This window comes from Armigeres subalbatus, chromosome 2, assembly GCF_024139115.2.
Source record: "Armigeres subalbatus isolate Guangzhou_Male chromosome 2, GZ_Asu_2, whole genome shotgun sequence".
Taxonomy (NCBI): domain Eukaryota; kingdom Metazoa; phylum Arthropoda; class Insecta; order Diptera; family Culicidae; genus Armigeres; species Armigeres subalbatus.
The window spans coordinates 116,205,798-116,228,711 of NC_085140.1; the positions used below are offsets into that span (position 1 = coordinate 116,205,798).

At 37.8% G+C, this 22,914-nt stretch overlaps 1 protein-coding gene across 5 annotated transcripts in view; it reads left to right on the forward strand.

Moving 5' to 3' along the window:
• The window catches only part of LOC134210697 (nuclear hormone receptor FTZ-F1), a 667,660-nt gene that overhangs the window by 587,750 nt on the left and 56,996 nt on the right, over positions 1–22,914 (forward strand). For all 5 annotated transcript variants that reach the window (XM_062686909.1, XM_062686910.1, XM_062686914.1 and 2 more), the window contains 3 exons: positions 9,928–10,175; positions 10,380–10,729; positions 11,119–11,317. In XM_062686909.1, the coding sequence (XP_062542893.1) occupies positions 9,928–10,175; positions 10,380–10,729; positions 11,119–11,317 (797 nt within the window). The remainder of the gene's footprint in view (positions 1–9,927; positions 10,176–10,379; positions 10,730–11,118; positions 11,318–22,914) is intronic.

Sequence of the window (22,914 nt, forward strand, 5' to 3'; positions counted from 1 at the left end):
TTTTCATATATTAAGATCCAAAATCGGATCATTATTTATGTACTTACACTAGGTACAAAAATATGGTATCGCGTTACGCGAATTCAGTGTGCTTTTGGAATGAGGGATATACGGCTTTCGGTTTATGTATACAGTATCACAATGGATTTTAAAATGAAAAAAAGTTTCTATTTTGTATTGTAGGGTTTGTACATGAATAGCGTAACAAAATAGGGGGTGGAACGGGGTGTGTCATTTGGTAACTGTTCATACTAAAAAATGAGTTCCCATATAAGAAATGTTACGAAAAATTTAAATTGCAAATTTGGTTGTTTCGTAGAACTCATACGTCCATTAATAACCCCCGTAAAACCAGGGCTCAATTATTTTTTGTTTGAACAGATTGTGAGGTTTTTTTAAACATCTCTCGCACATCGTCGCACTCAACATCATCAGGTACTCATAAGAGTATACGTAACGAACAATTTGCTCCTGAACACGGTTTCCTTCTACCATTTCACGGACATGGCAGTTGTGCGTTGCTTTATTGTTGAGTGGGGTGCCCTTGTAAATGCGAGTGCATTTAATTTTGGATTCTTTGAGGAATGTCCTTAATAAAGACATATTATATTAGACATTCGAATTTCACTTTGAACTTGAATATACAGCAAAATGTGCCAATTATGCGTCTTGAATGACTCGAGAATTGTCGAATCTGACACGTCTCACGTGACAGACCGTGTAATTTAAATGGGAGGTTTCGGCAATTCTCATTTTACTTAAAGTATTGACTCTAGAGCGTAAAGATTTAAAATGTACGCAAGTAGTGCATTCTCTTGTAATAAACATTTGTTGAGGCATGAAACATACACCAATGTCTTTGAAAGGGTACAAATAAAAAGTTGAAAACAGACCACGTTCCAGTAGAAACGTAGAGTAAATAACAACAGAAAGGTGCATCTTCAACATTTCTGATTTGCTTGGGTCATCATCACCTTTCAAAATTATTAACGCAGAAAAAAGCAACATAGAACTTTTCAATGTAAAAATACAACTCACTTCTAGGGGGATCGATCATCTGACCGCGTATTGAAAAACCGATCCTGATCATAGCTGGGTGTGACTTATTTGAAAATCAGTGAACCCATTAGCATTGACTTCGTTTTGAACATTTGTGACGCGAATGGTTTTGTACCGAATTCGGGCCGATTAGTCCCTAAAACCTTAATAGCCGGAACTCCAGATCGCGACCACTAACTCGAACTAAATTCAACGATAGATAATGTGATAATATTCCACGTCAAATGCAACGTGCCGCATCGAGATCGACTGATATTATGTACTCCATCAACGATAAACACGTTCGCGTAACGCGACACCATTTGCAGAACACAGTTTGTTGATCAGCGTAACGCGGCGGATTTTAAATCAATCCAGCAATTTTTCATATAATATCCGTTTTTATCCGTAATTTAAATTCACATTCTCATTTCTATTAATGTATACGTGAAATGCTTGGAGTAAACCGAGATTCCAAACCTTATACCAGAGCTAAAAAACGCACTTGCATTGCCAATTGCAAAATAGTGCATTTCAGCAATGGTGTCGCGTTACGAAATGCAGCGCGTTATATTAATCACATTCAAAGCGAAAAATCTTTAAATTAATATACCATCAGAAAGGAAATTTAGTGAGGATAATTTTAAACCTGTTTAATCATATGTCCCCGAAGTTAATTTTCGAATGCGGACCTAATTTCTCACTGAAAGTCGACTCCTCATGGTGTCGCGTTACGCTGGAATGTGTCATATAGGAATGGAAGGGTTGTTAGTCCGACTCTCGTTGCTGCTAAAGACCGAGTATACCTCCGCATCTCCACGATTGTCTTGGGATAGGATATCGTTTTAGTTACAAAGTATAATTTATCTGGATTCACTTTGGTAAGCGATGCGATCTATGGGATGGGAAATAACACTAATACGAGTTGAACTGAATGCTTCGGTACGTAACAAGCAGCAGCTTATGCGCCACCCACCAAACGGTGAGACTACTGAGGCAAAGGCTCTTTTCTAGAGCTGATTGAATTTCATTCCTCAAACACCAAATCCCACTCAGCTGACCACACGCAGACACAAAGAATGCCAATTAAAACTATTTAAATTCAAAATCCCACTCCAAATACTAATTCTAATTCATCAAATTAATCAACTTTAGACCCAAGAAGATATCTGGTATGAATTCCTAATAATTTCAAATCGCTAAGTCGTCAACCTTCATACAGTTTTCAACTCCTGCTTATTCATTGACCAATCATTCAGTACAGAGGCCTAACGATCTGAAAGTGACGTCACTAACTAACTAGTCCTAGCTTTTGGGAAATTAATTACTAATTAAATTAAAACTATTTACTATTGAAGGATCTGACCTTATTCCATTAAATTTCACTCCGCATGCATCGACGATTCGGCAAATCATGAAATCCGTTACCATCCCTCGACGAAAGGCTTGGGGGTCACCTACATCCAGGCGCGCACGTAAGCTCTAATGGTTGGCGCCAAAGCTTCAACTCCGGATAAAACGTCTCGTAAAGCTACCGACGATTATCTGCATACAGCGTTGACGATGATGATTGCTCACTCACACAACGATTCTTGCTTTGCTTCGGTGTACTAGCAAGCTTTGTAAGAGATTCGTGCGATGACTTACGTATCGTTGATAAATCGCAGGAGCTTTCACGTGGCGAGTCGTGTTGCGTAGCGTATACGAGAGAGGAAGCTTTTAAGGTGATAGGCACTAGGCACTAGGGTGACACCGGGCCAAATTGTTCACCGCCAAATCGACCCCTTACAAGCACCCGCGATGACCAGCGGAGTTCACCTGGTCAAGCGAATAATTTCAATATTCTCATTTCGCACTACTTAGGCATAATTAATTTCTTACCTTACAGAAACAGGAATTTTTATCACTTGTTAAGTTTGTGCACAAAAGCTAATCTTTATCAAAATTTTAATCTCTGAAAACATTTTTTTCGTCGTTGTTTCACAAAATATAATGATTTGCATTACATTTTCACCTTTCGTTTGTTTTTAACTGCTCTAAGTTATAAAATTTTTATGTGGTTTTAAGATTTTACAAAATGGTTTCATAAAATCTTTTCCTTGTCTTTAGCAGACTAATCACACCGAACTATGCAGGCTGACGAATCGCACGAGAATCAAATTAATCCACAATAGGAATTTGCATATTAAATTCTGCTGATTCGTATCTGTATTATACGTTCGCAGTAAAGCCTACCCCCCTCATCCTTAGTTTCTTTTTTATTTTGAGTGCGGATATAAAACTCTGTAAAGCCTTGATCTTCGTTTAAAAAGCTAAAGTTGCTCTGCTCTGTGTTTGGCTGAATGAGATCCGTGAAGATTCTCCTGAGTACCCGGAGACAATCATAAAGCTTAGCTTCAAAAAGCTTCAGTTGCCTCAACTAATTCAGGGACATAGCGCGTAAGCTGATGATAGAGTGAAAACTTCATTTTGTTGGAATTTTATTACACTGGTAAGGCTCTATAAATCGTAATCAATTTGATGATGAAGATGATTTTGTTCTCATTCGCACTAATACTAATGCAATTTTAGCCAAAATTCAATATTTCACTGCTATTCACCAACTTACCTCTGTAAACGTATATTCATGGTATTTTCATATGAATTTTTCACTCACCTAGCTAATTAATTATTAATTAGTTGACTGAAAAGCGCCTAAAACTGCTTTTTTCCTAGACAAATTTTCGTATACTAATTGTACACACACCAACTCCGAACGATCGAAACACACCCATACACTTATTTTGAACATGCACTCAGTTTTTCACTTGTTCTTTTCTCGCCGTTTTCTTGATTTTATCACAACTTAACATAATTCACTACCTAACTTTCAATTTTGTCTTTGATGTTGAACACCAATTTCTGCACTTCATGTCGAAAAACCAACGAAAACTGCTTTAACAAATTTGAAGTGAGAGACAAATTTGACGGCCGTATTGTGAATGTTGCAAAATTCGGAACACCCAAATTCACTACCGCATTAGGTGAAATAGTGCGCTCAAAATCTCAGCAAAGCAACTTAGAAATATCAAAACAATACATCGAATATGCTAGTCGACACGCAAACAACTTTATGCTTATACAAGAAAAGAATCATCATTTCATCGTTGCCAGATTTATTTAATCAAATAATTATTGCGGTTTGTGGAATTAATCAAATCAACCAAAAAATAAGAAAAGATTATGCAAGCTTCTGTTGGCAGGGTGGAGAATGGTTGACATGCCTCACCAATACTAACAAGCAATAACGTCATTAATTTTCAAAACAGAGTTACGGAGTCTTGAGCCTTAATCTAGTTGATGGTTTTAGGAAATGTATTGCCAAGGTATTCATTACAGAGTTAAAGCTATAACATGCACGCCCGGTGGCATATGAAAACTGAAGAGATTCGTTCGTTTTGGACGACCGGACGGAAGCACAGCACTCTGTACTCACTTGCTCGATGGCTACAACAAACTATTGAAGAACGCGCTTTTTCGACCGCGCACGACATGCGGATGAGTCACCGAACACAAGATACCTATATATTTTATTTCTTTTACTATCGACAGACATATGATTTCTGTACAATGATACACGTACCATGTTGTACACGTACAGCAGCAGGATGACACACATATTTTTTTACCATTCGCTGCGTTACTATAGTATTATTTGCGTTACATTTTCTACAAAATAAAAAAAAATATTTTCCATTTTTACATAACCTGTAAATATATTATTAAAATGTAAATACATACTTTATTAAAATCCGGCCTTTTGCTGATTAATTTAAACATTTTTATTGTTGTTTAAAACACACTTGGTGAATTTTCGATTGATGTAAAGAAACACTACTATCTGTAAAATTGCTAAAAAGTAAATTTGTCGTAATCAAAATTGTTACATTACAATATGTACAGCTTTTTGATTATTGAGATTGACAAAAAACGTAAAAACCCTATTTACGCCCAAACAAAATATCTATTAAAAACTGTTCCCCCTCCAACCGTGAAAACTCTTCGATATGCAAATTTTTCTGGCATTGTCCGTTGTCTTACAAAATATGTAAGTATTTACTATTATATTCTTTATTATCGTGATTTAAAAAAAATGTAAGTGTTCAGTCTGAACAATCACTGTGATTTTTTTTCATTCTTCGGATTTTGAAGGCGTTTTCCTAACTTTGTAGATATTTGCTAATATAAGGATACCCGAAAAGGATTTCTCACATTTCCTGATATCCCATTTTCTTAGATTCTAGAGCTTCGATTGGATCATTGTCATGATCTTAACTTTACAGAATATCTTCAGACACGTTTAACTCTGTGAATCATACAAATTCTTAATATTCCCACATTCTTTAATCCCTCCCGGGTAATCAAATACTTAACATTCCTTAGATTCCTGCGTTATTCAGAGTTTGACAAATTATTTCAATTTTCGTTGATTTTTCAGTACATATACGGAAATGGCCTAGATTCTCAAAATTATTTAAACCTCCATTCTCCAAGTTCAGTAGACCCAGTAGAGTGTCCAAGATTTCTTTTTTCTCCTGGTTTTTAGGATGTGAACCATTTTTTTTAATTCAATTTCTTACGAATTCCATAGCTCATCCAGAATTTAGAAATTTTATCATGTGGTAATGCGGGACATTCTCTGGGCAATTCGGATCGAGCAGGCTGAATCAGTGAATCCAGGACTGCAATGTTAAAATTAATAAAAGGATTGATGGAGATATCCGTGATGTTAAGTATTACTTATTGTAGGCGATGAAATATTCATTTAATTGTTGGGAAATAATTAGTTCAAATATAAATAGAAAATATGTTGACGTTTCCTTTTTATAAGAAATATTTACAAGAAACTAAGAAAAAAGATCAGCGTTCCAGACTTGTCTGAAACTCAGAATTCAAAAAAGCGGATAATAGCAAAAGAAAATTATTTAAGGTCATCAAGTATAATCAGGACAAACAGATACAATATGCCTACTGAACAAATCATTTAGTTTTAGTAAATTTAGTGATATGATGTGGCATATAAATTTGTAAAATATGTAGTTTGAACTAAAATGGAATATACAAATATATCGCTGACGAACACGTTCATTGGTCGTTTTCATATTCCAACAAGAAAAAACTCATTTTTCTCATTATGTTTTAACGTCAGTGATGGGTAGTGACCGCAACCAGATGACGCCATTGTATGCGTTACTAGCATTGCTTGCATTCAAATTTGCTTTGCGCTGTACCTGTAACGTTGTATACAACGGGCGCAGAGCAGGGTACGTATCAGCGTAGAATCATCATTGCTTGGGTAATACCAACGTGATTCTGGGTGACAGATATATGATTTTATGCTGTACTGTGATTTTCACATCATATATCTGTCACAAGTATTTCCCGACGAATAAAACATGCACTGCACTTGCTTGTTCGATGGCTACTCTTATTATCGGGCGCGCAAAGCAGAACACAATATTTCGGCAGACCGCGTGATCGTTCTGCTGTCCGAAACAAGAGGAAACCCGCGCTGAATTCTTATTTTTCATCACTAAAAACAATGAAACCAAAGTCAGAATCTTGGGGGAATATATCACCTGAGTTCTGCTGATACTCGATGATTCACCGCTGAATTGAATTTGAATTTTCTGCAGTCTACAGTCAACATAAGATGGTGCTTTGTACTGTGGAGAAAATTCCTCTCAATTTAAGTTTCTTCTGCATATGTAAGTGGTCCTGAAAAAGGTTAACTTTTTATCCTCTCGTTAGTATTTTTTTGCCCAGCTAAGGACCGATTAACATTTAATCAGCAGCCAACTATCAGTCCGAAACTTGTGAGGAAATATCATTAAGTGCTGCTGCTGGCACGATGATTTACCTCTAAACTGGAGCAGACGTTATCGTTGGGGTGAAATTCGGCACCACGTTTTGGACGCACGTGGATTATGATAGTCTTCTATCACTGCTTCTCTCATCTGGTGTAGCGCGTTAGTCGAAAAGTGCTAGGCTTAGGTTCAATTCTCGTGTTCGGCCAATTTTTTTTGTAAGCAGATAAGGTTGGCAAAGTATATAAAGAATCGTTCCTCGGCGAAAGTTTAAAAATATATTCTCAGTCTGTAGACACAAATGCATACATAGTTCTTTTTTTCTCGTGACCAGAGATCTAATGCAATAGCTTGCTATATTAACTCAATGTAATCTGTGCATGGGCCTCAGCTTAATGCAATCTGTGCATGGAATTCATGCAAGATTGTCATAAAATCATGCATTTTCTGGTTGGATGTAATTATCGTCGCTTTTACATCATAAGAGAGATCCTGTTTGATATCTACCTTTTTCACTTACCATCTTTTTTACCCGGCAAAAGACAAGGAAGGATATGATTCCATTTTTCAATTCGGGCATTTGCTCGCTTTAAGGCGAGGGCAAAAAAAAACAAAGGAGGATATGACTCCTGCATTAAATATAGGCATTTGCTTGGTTTGGGCAAGGGGAGATATGATCCCTTCTTTCGAAGGATGCATTTGCCCGGCAGAAGGCAAGAGAGGATATGATTCTTTCTTTCGATTTAGCCATTTTCTCGGTTCAAGGCAAGGGAAGATATGATCCTTTCATTGAGAGATGCATTTGCTCAGCAGAAGGCAAGCGAGAGTATGATGTCATCTTACATTTCTTACATTTGCTCGATTTAAGGAAAGGTAGATACGATTCTTGTTTCAAGAAATGCATTTGCCCGGCAGATGACAAGAGAAAATATGACTTCTTCTTCCAATTCAGGCAAGGTAGATACGATCCTTGTTTCAAGAAATGCATTTGCCCGGCAGATTACAAGAGAAAATATGACTTCTCTTTCCAATTCAGGCATCTGCTTTGTTTAAGGTGAGGGAAGATATTATCTCTTTTTGAAGGATGCATTTGCCCGGTAGAAGGCAAGCAAGGATATGATTCAAATAGAAGTAATGTCTTATCAACATTTGAAAAATGTCTGTTCTGTCACGTCGTACAATTATGCGTCCAATTTTTCACGAAGAAACAACGAAGCTCCAATCTTGTATTTGATCCATTCTACGAAAGTAGGTATTTGCCCCGCATCAAGCAACGGGAATTAAGATTCTTTTTCGGATATAGGCTTTTGTCAATGATATATGTGATCTCTATCTCAAAAATAGTTCTGTCGTTTCATTTGTCCATCCTTCCGAAAAATGACCCACTTTTTTGTTACAGTTCAACATTATGCCAAATGTCCGTTATGCCAAATAACGTAATGTCAAATGTCCCATACCTCTCCAAAACCAAACTTTTGATAGAAGGCGTGGAGACCCATAATATTATATACCATTCGACTCTGCTCGACGAACTGTGGCGATGTCTGTATGTGTGTATGCATGTATGTATGTTTGTGTGTATACGTGTATGTGTACAAAATTCTGTAGACATACTTTTTAGATCATGGCAATTTACTCGCAATAGGCTTCATTCAACGGGGAATCTGATTCCATTGTTTGCTTTTGAAAATTGACCAGATCGGGCAATTATACATATTTATTGTTTCAGGTGGATTACTCAGGATTTTTTATTTTTTTAAAATTTTTGACGCCATCGGAGTGACTGTTAAAACATGCTGTGATGTGTGATATGATTATCGTCGAAAATCATATTCAACAGAAATATTTCGGTTGAATACGTCCGATGACTTGATTTTCTTGTCCTGCATTTTAAGCCATTTCTAAATTCCATTCTTATTCTCTTGGTAGTCTACGTAGCAAAATTTCACTCCCGAAAAGCATTGTTCGCGTATTCATCAGGTTGGTGGGAAAAGTTACCAGCAACCGTCTGATCATATCGCCAACTATTCCCATAATATGACAACAACTAAGCGAAGTGCGGATTGCAACTTGGACTTCTCGGAAGGTCCTACTGAATTTCGGCCTGTTGTGTGTTCGCGCTAAACGTTTCATCTAGTAGCGATTAGGACGCAACGCGCGCGGTTTAAATTTGTTCCGAGATAAAATTTTGCTGGTGATGGTGCTTTAATATTACCTGCCTACGGTTAGTAGTCATTTTTGAAGATTTCAGTTTCGATAGGCAGTCACGAGAGCCGTCTCAAATTTCTGTGGGGTTCGGCAAAAAGGCAAAAGGTTTAGACATGACCCAAATTCGACTCGATCGTTTATCGTGCTGGGTGGCACCTTGACATATTATGTGTTATGCGAATGGGCATAAATGGCATAGTGTGAAGCCATAAAAATTAGGTATAGGACAAACGAGGAGGTTTGAAGCAAAGAAACTGAGTTTTAAACAAACAAGCTGCAAAGGTGTTCCATATTTGTTCGAAAATAACAACTTTATTACAATTAACATAGAAGTCATTTCAATATATATCCGCAAAGCTCTTAGGCCAATGATGTGTTCATATTACTTAATCAAAATTTTATCAAATTTTATTTACACCACTAAAAAGGCTGGTCACTCAAATGATAATCTTTTTTTCATAACTTGAGCTAACAAACAAAGCAACTGCTTCCGTGGTGGAGAAGTTTTCAATTTCAGGTACACATTTGTTGTTTCCAATCATTTGTAAGATTACTTCTCTTTTGTCTTGAAACAATAAGACACCTTATTCATTAATTGATTGTCAAAAAAATCTTCAAAAATAAAATAACGATTCAATTTCTAATAATGCAATTGCTTTTAATAAAATAATCAGAAACAAAGGATCGTATATGATAGCAAAAAAGTATGCAAAGTGGAGACCTTACACGTGTATTCTTCTTGCAGTTAAATGAAGGAAGACATGTTCCAACGTTTCCGATATTTTGAATTTTTTCACTAATAATCTAAATCTTCTTGTTTTTTTCTGTTTTGCAGCTGTTCGAGCCGATCGGATGCGGGGCGGAAGGAACAAGTTCGGGCCCATGTACAAACGCGATCGGGCGCGAAAGCTTCAAATCATGCGACAGCGACAGTTGGCCCTCCAAGCGCTGCGGGGGTCGATCGGTGGCGGCGTCGGCATCGGGCAGCTCGGGTCGGACGGTGCCTCGGCGCAGCTGCAGGGCATCGAATACCACCAGCCGTACTCCAACATGCACATCAAGCAGGAAATCCAAATACCCCAGGTTTGTTGTCGGTTGATGGGTTGCCGATGGCAGGAGCTCTCTGCGGTCCTCCCGCCACTCGACAACCGATCCTTCGAAACCGAACGACATCTAGTGCCTGGAAAGCTACGTTTTAATCGATGTTTCCTATTTTTCCTTCTTGTTTTTTCATAACCAACCACGCGCTCCACAACGTGTATTTCTCATTTCCATACCAAAAAACAGGTGTCCTCGTTGACGTCCTCGCCCGATAGCTCACCTAGTCCGATCGCCATCGCGTTAGGTCAAGTGAACCCGCAGACGACGATATCGCTGAGTAGTGGCGTAGGAGGAAACGGCAGCAGTGGTGGTGGAAGTGGCGGAGGTGGTGGCAGCAACAGCTCCGGTGCGGGCACTGGAGGTTCCAACTCGACGTCCACGGCTATCCAGAACCAGCTTTCAGAGTCCAAACTTTGGATGAGCGCCAACTCGACGACCGCCTCGCCACATTCGCTAAGTCCCAAAGCGTTCAGCTTCGACAGTGGAACGAACCCCACCAGTACGGCCGACTCGGGCAACCCAGCGGACACGTTAAGGCTAGTCTTTACAGTTATTTTAATTTTGCACTTCCTTACTAGACAGCTACGAAGAACCCATTGCCCACACGCAGCCAGCACCATCGGCTTAGGGCTCCATTTAATAGTTGTTTTTTCTTCTATTCTCTATTTTTTCTTCTTTCGCTCATTTTCAACCATCCACCCACTTCGTCGCCGCCCTTCTTTCGTCCAAGGAAATTCGCAAATTATCTTCCGGAAAACGCGTCTTCGCCCCCCACTCCCCATTGCTTCTCTTTTCTACCCTCCTGAACTTCCACATTTTCCAAATTCCATCGATCGATCAAAAAAAAAAATCAAAATTTGTGACCTTGCCACCCCTTCTACCCCATTTCTATTGCTATGGCTTCGTTCGGTTCGACCATATCTAGGGTATCGCCGATGATACGCGACTTCGTACAATCGATCGACGACCGGGAGTGGCAGACGTCGCTGTTCTCGCTGCTGCAGAGCCAGTCCTACAATCAGTGTGAAGTGGATCTCTTTGAGCTGATGTGCAAAGTATTAGACCAAAATCTGTTCTCCCAGGTGGACTGGGCGCGGAATACGATATTCTTTAAGGATTTGAAGGTAAGTATTTTCCATTTCTATTTTCTTTTAGTTCAATTGACCAATTGTGTATGTGGATAAGATTTGTTGCGACCAATTTTACAAATTTGAAGTTTAAGCCTTTTATCAAATCGAAGCAAATCGTTAAACAATAACAATGCGGCCCAAATAGGAAAAAAGGAAAGAAATTTATTTTTCTGCTTGTTTAGAGAGTCGTTTCTCCAAATCTATGGGATGAGATGGAATGGGATGAATGTTACCATTTTTTTTTTCTTGTTAGAGAATTAGAACTACTGCGCCCATTAATAAGAACTAATATCATACATAGTATATCCCTGTTTTAATGTACGTGTCGTTTAATACCAACCACAACTTCATATATGGTTGCAGTCATATACCACGACCCTTTACCATCTCGGAATGATGGTAATGGAGGTTTCAGGGTGCCTACAACCTATAAAAACCTTTAAAACTTAGAATCATCAGGGAATTTCTAACACAATCAGGGAAATTTCAATAACCGGTAATCAATACATCTTGTGTGAAACTTCAAAAGATGAAAATGATTCACAACTTTGAATAAATGTAAAATGTCAATGTCAAATCATACAATTAAAACTGTATTGTACATTTATGGATCGTTGATGGGCAAAAAAAATGGTTTTGCCATCTTTAAAGGAGTTCCTGGAGAAATCTAGGAATTTATTCCGGAAATCAATTGGGGATTACTTTGTGTTTTCTTTTGAGAATTCCCTCGGAAGTTCTCCAGGAATGTATTAAAAAATACAAAATTACTAAGGATTTTTTAAAGCAATTCCTGGACCTGGAGGATCTTCCGAAGAAATTTCTGGATCAATTTTCAAAGGAATTTTCGGAGGATTTTCAAAAGGAATCACTAAAGAGTGTCCATTAGACTGGCCCAGGAAACAAAAAGTTGTCTAATTCCACGGGGCACCCCCCAGGATTGTGTCTTTGGGTGAGAAAATCAATCTCTGAAAATTTCAGCTCAATCGCTTGTTGCATGAGCTGGCGCATTTGATTTGAAGTTTGTATGGGGATTTCAGCCAAAATGTATAGGAAAATACATCTCCGTCACTCATTCGATCTGGAAATTGGCTCTGATTGCTCGATTGACCTCAGAATTGCAAAAACGGCAGTTGGTATGCTACAGAACAATTTCACAGAACATTGTATGATGATTAAATGAACTTTTATATAGGTTTCGGCTGATGCGATTTGATCAATAAATCCAAAAATACACAATTCAGCTCCTAATAAATCAGCCGAAACCTATATAAAAGTTCATTTAATCATCATACAATGTTCTGTGAAATTGTTCTGTAGCATACCAACTGCCGTTTTTGCAATTCTGAGGTCAATCGAGCAATCAGAACCAATTTCCATATCGAATGAGTGACGGAGTTGTATTTTCCTATACATTTTGGCTGAAATCTCCATACAAACTTCAAATCAAATGCGCCAGCTTATGCAACAAGCGATTGAGCTGAAATTTTCAGAGATTCATTTTATCACCCAAAGACACAATCCTGGGGGGTGCCCCGTGGAATTCGACAACATTTTTTTCTCCCCATACTAAGCTGGGCCAGTCTAGTGTTCATAGAAATTATTAGCGAAATTTTCAAAATTATTCCTGGAGAAATTACCAAAAGGAATCCCCAAAAGAATGCTTGGAGGATTTTCAAAAAAAATCAGTAGCAGAACATGAAAGATTTTTGACAAAAATCTAAAGGAATTTGTGAAGAATTTTGACGAAAGTGATATTGAATAAATTTCAAAGGAATTTTCAAAGGTATTCTCGAAAAAAATCCTAAAATAATTTCCAAAGAATTTCTCAGAGGAATATCACAATGAATTTCCCAATAAATATCTGATAGATTTCTGTGGAAAAAAAAACTTCCAAAGGTTCAAAGGAATTTCTTGAAGATTTACTAAAATAAATTGTCTAGGAATGTCCGAAGGAGTTTCTGAAGAAGTTACTAGAGGAATTTCCAAATAAATACCTGGAAAAATTTCATCAGAAATTCCAGAAATAGTTTCCGAATAAATTCCTGAAGTAATTTATTAAAATTTTTAAAGCAATTCGTGCACGAATTTCTCCAAAGAATCATAAGGAAATTTTTGTATCCAAAAGAATTTCGGAAGCATTTTCATACGCTATGGCTAGTGGCGCTATCATTATTAAAACTATTTAGCCAAAATATACTTCAAAAAGCTTAGCTTTTAGGCCGTTTATTGTCTATCATATTGAATTGCATGTTTACTTAGGCTCCATCACCAAGATTGGTTTGACCCTACCGGTACTGGTACTTTGGTCCACACAAACTAAATGTTGCCACGCGAACGGGAACGACATGACAAATCTCATACTTTTGCATCAACTGTTTTTCCGAACAAATTCCAAGAAGTTTCCTAAGGAATTTCATAAAACATCTCCGAGGGAATCGCTAAAGGGATTTCTAATGGATTTTACAAAGGAATTCCCAAATGATTTTCTGAAGGAATTTTCGTAAAAAGTTCTGAAGGAATTCCCGAAGAAATTCCCAAACAAATTTTCGGAACAATTCCTTCACCCAACCAGCGGATGGCAGATTTTAATACAGTTCTGCATAAGAACCTTGCAGAAACTGTATAATAATTAGGCATATACAATTTCGGAAGATTTTAATACAATTGTTGTATTGAAATCTTACAAATTTGTATTATTTTAATACAATATCTAGGGGAACTGCTCCGATTTCCATCTCACTGAACATATATTCATCTCATCGCAAAACAAAGAAATACAACACCAATCTTGTCGCTTCTTTTTGCTAACCCGCGTGCTCACTGGTGAAAAAAATCACAAAATTAAGAAACAAACCAAATCCTTTTCATTGCTTTGTTTTTGATGGGATGGGAATAGGAGCTATGTGATGCAGTGTCGAACCGTTCCCCTATATAAAAAGCTTACAGAATTGAATATGCCAAGATTTTATACAATAATTGTCAGATTTGTTTTTTGGGTGTAAGAAGTTTCATAAAGTTTCTTCAAAGAGATTACTTCGGTATAAAATCCAAAGAAATTCCCAAAGAATTTTTTACAAACAAAATTCTAAAATTCTCGCTCTAATTTCAATCGGAAATATCTTTACAAAAACTTTAGAAAACACTTCCCAGGGTCCTCTGGGAATAAAAATTCATTTAGAGATGCCTTTGACAATTTCTTTACGCATTCATTTGGAAATTCCTTTGGAAATACATCCGAAAAATACTTTGGAGATTTCTTCAGAATTATTTTAAAATTTTTACAAGAATTCCTTTAAATTATATGTACACTGATGTACATAAGTATTCGTCGTGTTTTCATAGTAATCTATCTGATTTTATGCGAATACTTTTGCCCATCAGTGTATAAGCCAGGGCTCTAGACTAAAAACTGTGTCCCATCCCAAGACATCGTGGACCCAAGGAGTGTACATTAATCTTCTTAGAAAAGTCGCTCCCAACGATTTGTCAATCATTTTTCCCCCTAAATGTGAAACGGTTGGTACGGCTGTCCCCGAAGATTCAAAACTCTTCGTTGATCATGTTATTTATTACTAAATAATCTGATTGCCGGGAAGTTATGGATTATTTCCCAAATTCAAGCCTGCATGGTGGGCCTGGCCGTTTGAATACTTGTGTCATATTTATGATATGCTGCAAATATTAATGCAAATACAACCGACATTTCCAGGATGCTTTTCAATACTGGCTGTGCATGTGCTAAGACAAGACAAGACAAGATGTTTCCGAATGAAGTCCTGGAGAAACTTCCGAAGAAATTCCTGAAGGAAATTCCGAAATAACTCTCAGAATTTCCGCTTCGAAGACATTTCTGAATTCATCTTTTTCGATTCGAAGGAATTCCTGAAGGAATTTTTGATTGAATGGCTGAAGTAATTTCTGGTTGAACTTACGAAAGAATTCCTAGGGGAATTTCTTAAGTAATTTACGCGAAAAAACGATGTGAGGCCATTTGCCGTTTGCCTTCAACAATTCTTCCATTCCAGGTCATCCAAAAATTTCCTGGAGTCTACACGCGAGCCAAGGACCTAAGGTCTACAAGCGTATCGAAAGAGCTGTTATCTCTTTATAAAAAGGGTTCATGCCCTATTTGATATATTAAAACAAATTCCGTTCCAGGTCATCCAAGAATTCCCTGGAGTATAGGTCTTGAGGTCTACCCGCGTAACCGAAGGGCTGATATCTCTTTTTAAAAATGATTCATGCCCTATATGATCTATTAAACCAAACTCAATATACCTTAAGCAGCCGTTCCTTTCCAGGTCATCCAAGACTCCTAGACCCCTAGACTCCTCAGCCGCGGTTTCATCCCAAATATGTCCTCCAAATATTTGTCTTTCGCTCGCGTCTTAAATCCAGGCATATGAGTTGTTCTAAGATCTCCAAATTGTCCTGGAGTTTGAATCAAATGGTCTATCGAATCAACCAAGGCTTATATGATGTCAACGGTCGCTGAGGACAATATGGAAGTCTGAACTTGTCCAATGTTTTCAAATGAGATGTGCGCGGACAGTGCCCAGTAGGCTGCCAATGGAATGTATGAGAAAAATATGACCATCGAATTTCAACAACGGGTAGTGCTCAAAAGTTTCATCTCCTCAAAAAAAAGTCCGCATGCAAAATTTCTGCTCAATCGGACTTCGTTAAGGATTTGACCAAAGCGGTCAAAGCCAAATATCTTTCAAAACAATTGTTTAAGAGATAACACCAGCTCTCGACGTTTCATGCATTTCTAAGACATTTGGCATCAAAAATAACAATTTCGATTTTTTTCTGTACAAATGGGAATTCTTCGTGTTTCAAAAAAGTCAAACTGACTGACTGGTTTTGTGAACAATTCTTCTTCTGCGACTAATATCGCAGCCAAGAGTAGCATCCAATATAATGGTGCGTACACACTGGTCAAGCAATTTGACCATCATTGAGGCCAGCTTTCGTTTAGTCAAGCATCCAACAAGCACCACCAACAGCGGCACGAACACTCAATTTATCCGACCAACAAAATCACACATGAACGACTGAAACGCCAACTTGAACACCAACCATCAAAATATATATGGGGGTTTGTGCGACTTCGCTACAAACGTTCAAACATGGTCGGCGAACGTTGGCTCCACCCCCGACAGGTCAAACCAAAATCAAACCGCTTCGATTTTTTCCAACCAAGCCGCCAACCGTCAAATAATTGTTCGAACAACTTCACACACGGTCAAACAAAGCAGCAATCGAAGCGTTTTCTTGGGGGCGGAGTCGGTTGTAGGACAAAATGTCGAAGGTCAAAAGGTCGAAGGACAAAAGGTTGAAGGTCAAAAAGTCGAAAGGACAAAAGGTCAAAAGGTCGAAGGGACAAAAGGTCGAAACAAAAAATCTGAGTCAAAAGGTCGAAAGAACAAAAGGTTGAAAGGACAAAAGGTCGAAGGGTCAAAAGGTCGAAACAAATAAATCTGAGCCAAAAGGTCGAAGGTCAAAAGGTCGAAAGGACAAAAGGTCGAAAGGTCAAAAGGTCGAAATAAAAAAATCTGAGCCAAAAGGTCGAATGTCAAAAGGTCGAAAGGTCAAAAGGTTGAAAGTAAAACGTCGAAGGACAAAAGGTCGAAAGAAAAAAGGTCGAAAGACAAAGGGTCGAAAGTGAAAAGGTCGACAGACAAAAAGTTGAAAGAACAAAAGATAGAAATTGCGGTTGTTGGACAAAAGGTCGAAGGTTGAAAAAATTGGGCAAAACGTCGAGTGTTGATCAACCATTCATTTGCACATTTATGTTTTACTTGATATTTCATTGTTGAATTTTTCCTTCTTTTAGTCATAGGCCGTTCTTTCGAGATTCACATTTATAAATTTATATTTGTTTGTGTTTCACCTGATTATATTTTATTGTTGAATTTTTCCTTCTTTTAATCAAAGGCTTGTCATTCGAGTTTCGCACATTAATATTTATTTGTGTTTCATCTTATTTTCATTGTTGATTCTTTTTTTTTCTTTTATTCATAACCTTTTCTTTCGAGTTTCGCCTTTTTCTTCCGTATATGAAATACCAACACTTGAAAACATTTCATTCTAGAATTTTCCTTTTGTTAAAACATAGGGTATTCTTATTTTTATCAAAGTATTGCTAGACTTTATCAACTTCAATTGTAATTCATGAAAATAGTTCTTCACTCATTTTCATCAAAATGATAATTCAAAATATATAATTTTAGCTTAACATACCATCTTCTAATGACAGACTAAAGACTTTCTATGTGCTCAAAAGATGATACGTTTTTGTTCACAAAATTTGTTTTTAAGTAACTATACACGAATATAGGGGAAATGACGGCTTTGGCTTTGACTAGGCTCAAATTTGGCCTAAACATTCTTTGCATATCAAAGAATATTGTGGCCAAATTTCATAAAATTTGGTCGACAAAACCCCCCTGCCAATAATAAATCAAAACCTGCCAAAGCCGTCTTTCCCCCTACAAAATAAATTTATTTTTATTATTAGAAACCGTTACGTTACGCTGTTAAGTTGGGAGGGGTATGGAATTGCCAAAATTTGCATTAGGGAAGATCCATTAATTACGTAACGCAAAAATAGGGAATTTTCAACTCTCCCTCCCCCTATGTCTGACTTTTTGTAAGAAACATCTGAAAATTTTGTATATATCGTCACACTTCGCTCAACCCCTCCCTTACGTGATTTGTGAACGTTTGTGTTTCATTTTAAAGTTAACCAGTAACCCTCTAACGCCCAAGACCGCCTTCAGACGAGAAACTTTAATATTTTTTTTGGCCTGTTCTTCATTCAACCTTCTGTTATTTTTTCGACCCTCTTCCTTCGACCTTTTGTACTTTAAATTTTTTGACTTTCGACCTTTTGACTTTTCGACATTTTATCCTTTCGACCTTTTACCCTTTCGGAATTTTGTTTTTTCGACCATTTATCCTTTCCACCTTCTATCCTTTTGGCTTTTTATCCTTTCGACCTTTTGTCTTTTCGACCTTTTGTCCTTTCGACCTTTTGTCCCTTCTACCCTTTGTCCTTTCGATCTTTTGTCCTTTCGACCTTTTGTCCTTTCGACTATTTGTCTTTTCGACCTTTTGTCCTTTCGACCTTTTGTCCTCTCGACATTTTGTCCTTTCGACCTTTTGTCTTTTCGACCTTTTGTCTTTTCGACCCTTTGTCCTTTCGACCTTTTGACCTTTCGACCTTTTGACCTTTCGACCTTCTGACCTTTCGACCTTTTGACCTTTCGACCTTTTGTCCTTCGACCTTTTGACCTTCGACCTTATGACCTTCGACCTTTTGACACAGATTCGGCGGAGTCAATGTTGGTCCAACGTGTTTGAGCGGGTTGTAGGACAAAATGTCGAAGGTCAAAAGGTCAAAGGACAAAAGGTAGAAGGTCAAAAGGTCGAAAGGACAAAAGGTCGAAGGGCCAAAAGGTCGAAACAAAAAAACTGCGTCAAAAGGTCGAAGGACAAAAGGACGAAAGGTCTTTCTTTTTTCTTCCTTCTTTCTTATTTCTTCTTTCCTTTCCCTTCTATTCTCTTGCTTCTTCCTTTTTTCTTCTCACTTCATATGTTTCTTTTCTTCAATTCTTTTTCCTCCTTTCTTCTTTCTTACTTCTTTTTTCCTTTCCCTTCCATATTTCATCTTCTTTATTTCTAACTTCTTTCTTTTTCCTTTTTTGAGGCAATATTATTTGTCAGGCAAATGTTGTTTTTGAAGAAGGGGAAGGACTTATGCATTGTCGGGCATAGAAAAGCTTTAAATTAATAACTATGGAAATGCTAATAGAATACTAAGTTGAAAATCAGGCTATGTTCCAGTTAGAATGTAGAGCCTTTGAAGAAAAAGACCTATTCGGCCTAATAACTTTCAGCCGGGTAGATTCAGCCTAAGACTAAGAAGGCATTACAAATTTGCACTTGATCGGTTTCGAGATATATTTAATTTTGTACGCACGTAACTGAGTTGGGGACTCATTTACGCTGGCGCATGGCAGTTGCAACTTTAGGAAGAACGTATTTTCTGTGCGGTGTATCTACTTTATAAAAATAACAAAAAAAAATTTTTTTTTGTTGAATATCTTGGCTGCGCATATGCACAGCACATGTTTCGAAATGGACAAATTGATATGAAATTTGCGAAAAAGAATCCACGTGTCTTGGAGGGACTCGAACCCTCAACATCAACCTCCTCAATTTCATATCTTCTTCTTCTTCTTCATATCAATTTGTCCATTTCGAAACATGTGCTGTGCATATGCGCAGCCAAGATATTTAACAAAAAAATTGTTTTCGTACGGACGAGTTGCCGAATAATATGCAATTAATTGTAATCTGTCGGTCTTTCACCGTCATTAGTCGTTTGAGTACACGCGACCGCTTACGTAAGGCAATCAAACTCATCAAATGCTTTAGCCAAGCAAGCCTTTGGCACAGCAGAGTGCGATTGATTCGCATTCTATACCAGCCCGCCCAGCCTGTTGTTGGGAGGCATGGAGTGCGATCCTCTCGTTTAATAAACAATGTGCACTCGCTTGACTGTGGATATACAACAGTAAAGCACATGTGGGGATTGGACAAATCAAGCATCCGAATGATATTCAATTTTCAAAAAAGAGAGCTAACCGCGGTGGAGGTTGGTACTCGGATTCTGATGGCTTTTCCGCAAACGTGACCTTTAAGTGGTCTTGTTGTGTAGGGGTTATCACGCCTATCTAGAGAGTAGGAGGTTGAGGGTTCGAGTCCCTCCCTCGAGTTGCCGAATAATATGCAATTAAAAAAAATGATAGAAACGAATAAACATGTCGACATATGAAATAACGAAAATAAATTAGCTATAGGCTAGATGTACCAGTTGTGGCTATAGCACCAGTTGTCGCACTAGTGCTTTATATGCCAAATGGCCAATCAAATCACTGCAAACCAAGTTCATATCGATAAAGCATATTCATATGATACGATAAAACCTTTGATCTCCTCCAAAACAAGCAAAGCATAATTGTAAAAATTGATTTTGCTTAATTTTTGACGTCCTTTGCACCAGTTGTCGCACTAGTGGTCCCTATTTGGCCAGTCCCATAAGAAAACAATGGGATTTGCCAAATAAGGAACCAAAATTAAGATTAGTGCCACAACTGGTGCATGCGTTCCTATTATGGATTAATCAATTTTGATGATTATAACAAATTTTATTGTGGTTTTCACAGCTGTTCTAAGGAGCAGGAAGTAAAACCTTTCGCTTGATATATAAAGTCCACCCACATGCCTTTTACTTATTTTTAAAAAAATAGTTGTGCTTATGTATGGCGTCAATTGGTACACCCACCCTACATACATAAGTTCATTGATAGAATTAAATTAAAAAGCGTACTTGTTACTACTTACCATTTTGTAATTTATCAATTTTACGGTGGTAAGCAAAACTTCAAACTGAACAAGTAGTTTGATAGGAAAGTCAAAAAATGCTCTCGCATGAAAAAGCAGAACAATTTGTGACAGTTCGCACATAAAATTTAGGCATGTTTGACGTCACATTCCTTCCATCTTCTATGATTTTGAAACGCTAGCAAACCTAGCGGTGTGGAAGTCAAGCTTTATTGAAACATCTCGTTGCATACGTTTGCGTTTCTGCTTCGTAATCTGAAATATTTTCCTCCATGATTGAGTATAATATTGAAGATGACTAGAAATAATTTTCATGTAGGAATTACGGTTATCTCAGTTTTAAAAACCATTAAACGGTTGACGTTTTATTCAGCTCGGCCATTTGATATATACTAGGACGAGAACGATTGATCAATTTTATCCCTTAGAAATGGCCACATCTCGCGACGTTTCGGCCATTACATGGGATTGGACCCACGACCTCCTGCGTATGAGGCAGAAGCAGTAGCCATATGACTACCAAGCCCGCTAACTGCTGATTTTAAAATTAGTTGAAGCTAAAATCTTCCCATTATAAAGAGGGTGGTGGTAGTTTATGACTAGAAAGTGCTTTATATAGACTATATAGAGACTCGGAAAAGTTCCATTTGAAGTTAGTGTCTGGGGAAGTTTTGACATATCTTCTGACTGATTTTCCCAAGAAGTGTTCTTCAAAGTCTTAAAAATTGTAAAGAGTATTCCATCTGATAGAATCATTAGAGGAAATGTCTGGAATTCACAAATGAATTTCGGAAGGATTTTGAAGATGCATTTCAGAAGAAATTCACGCAAGAATTACCAGAAGATTCTCCAAAGTATTTTCAAAGAAACTTCTGCCAAAATTTTCAACAGTAAATCTAGAAATCAATCAATCTGAATGAATTCTTGGCTGAATTTTCGGAGAATGAATTTCTCAGAAAGAAACACCTAAGAATATTCCGAAATGAATTTTTGACGAACTTTTCTAAGTAATTCCTGAAAGAATTATCAGATGAATCTCTAGAGGGATTGCAAGAAGAATGCACAGAAAGAATCTCAGAGGTATTTTCGAAAAAATAGTTGTTGTTTTTTCCTCAGAAATCTCTTCAGCTATATTAGGAATTTCTTATCAAGCTCCTTGAGAAGTAGAGTATCGGTAGGCTATAGCTATGTCCATTTAGAATCCGGAATCATTTATTGTATTGCAGTGGCACGGAAAGTGACCGGAAAGTGAATTCTTTTACAGCGGTTTGTCTACCTAGGCGCCCACTTGCTGTGGTATGAATTTCATGAAGTTTCGTGCACCGTGTTAAAAATTATTCCAGATGGAAGCCGAAAGGAGAGAAAAAAGTCTGCACACCCAACCTACGTCAAAATGGATTTCGGACAGCTTCCTAGCCAAAAATTCTACATGGTGACGGCACGAGGAGTAGTTCCTGCGAAGTTTAAGTTTGATTTTTGGACAAACTTGCGAAATAAAACGGATGATTGTGGCAAGGGATATGCAACTGTGGGGCAAAGACCTAAGTGTTTGTGACGAATAAGACAATGGACTCGAAGCTGTACAAGGAGGAATGTCTTAAAAACCGCGGTCGACCTTCCATAAAGCCCATAAAGGTCCCGTGAAGTTTTGGCCAGATTTGGCGAGATGCCACTACAGCCGGGAAGTCATCCAGTGGTACCGCGATAATAACGAAGATTTCATCGATAAAAACATAAATCCACGCAACTGCCCACAGCTCCGGCCCATCGAGACATTTTGGGCAGTAATGAAGTGGAAGCTTAAGAAAAGTGGAAAAAGTGGAAAAACAGCTCGGGACGCGACTCAGATGACCAAAATGTGGAACAAATGTGCCAAGGAAGTTGACTCCGGAGGTGTGCAACTTTTGATGAGAGGAATAAAAAAGAAGGTGCGAATTTTCACTAGAAACAAGAAGAAATTATTCATACCAATTTTTTTTTTTCTTAAAGTGCAGTGAATTACCCTTGTTTTGATGTATTAACCTTCTTTGTACGTCAATCCTTTACCGAGATTATTATTATTTTTTATTTATTCAGACTAAGGCCGAAGTGGCCTGTGCGGTATATAAGAGTCTTCTCCATTCGGCTCGGTCCATGGCTACACGTCGCCAACCACGCAGTCTACGGAGGGTCCGCAA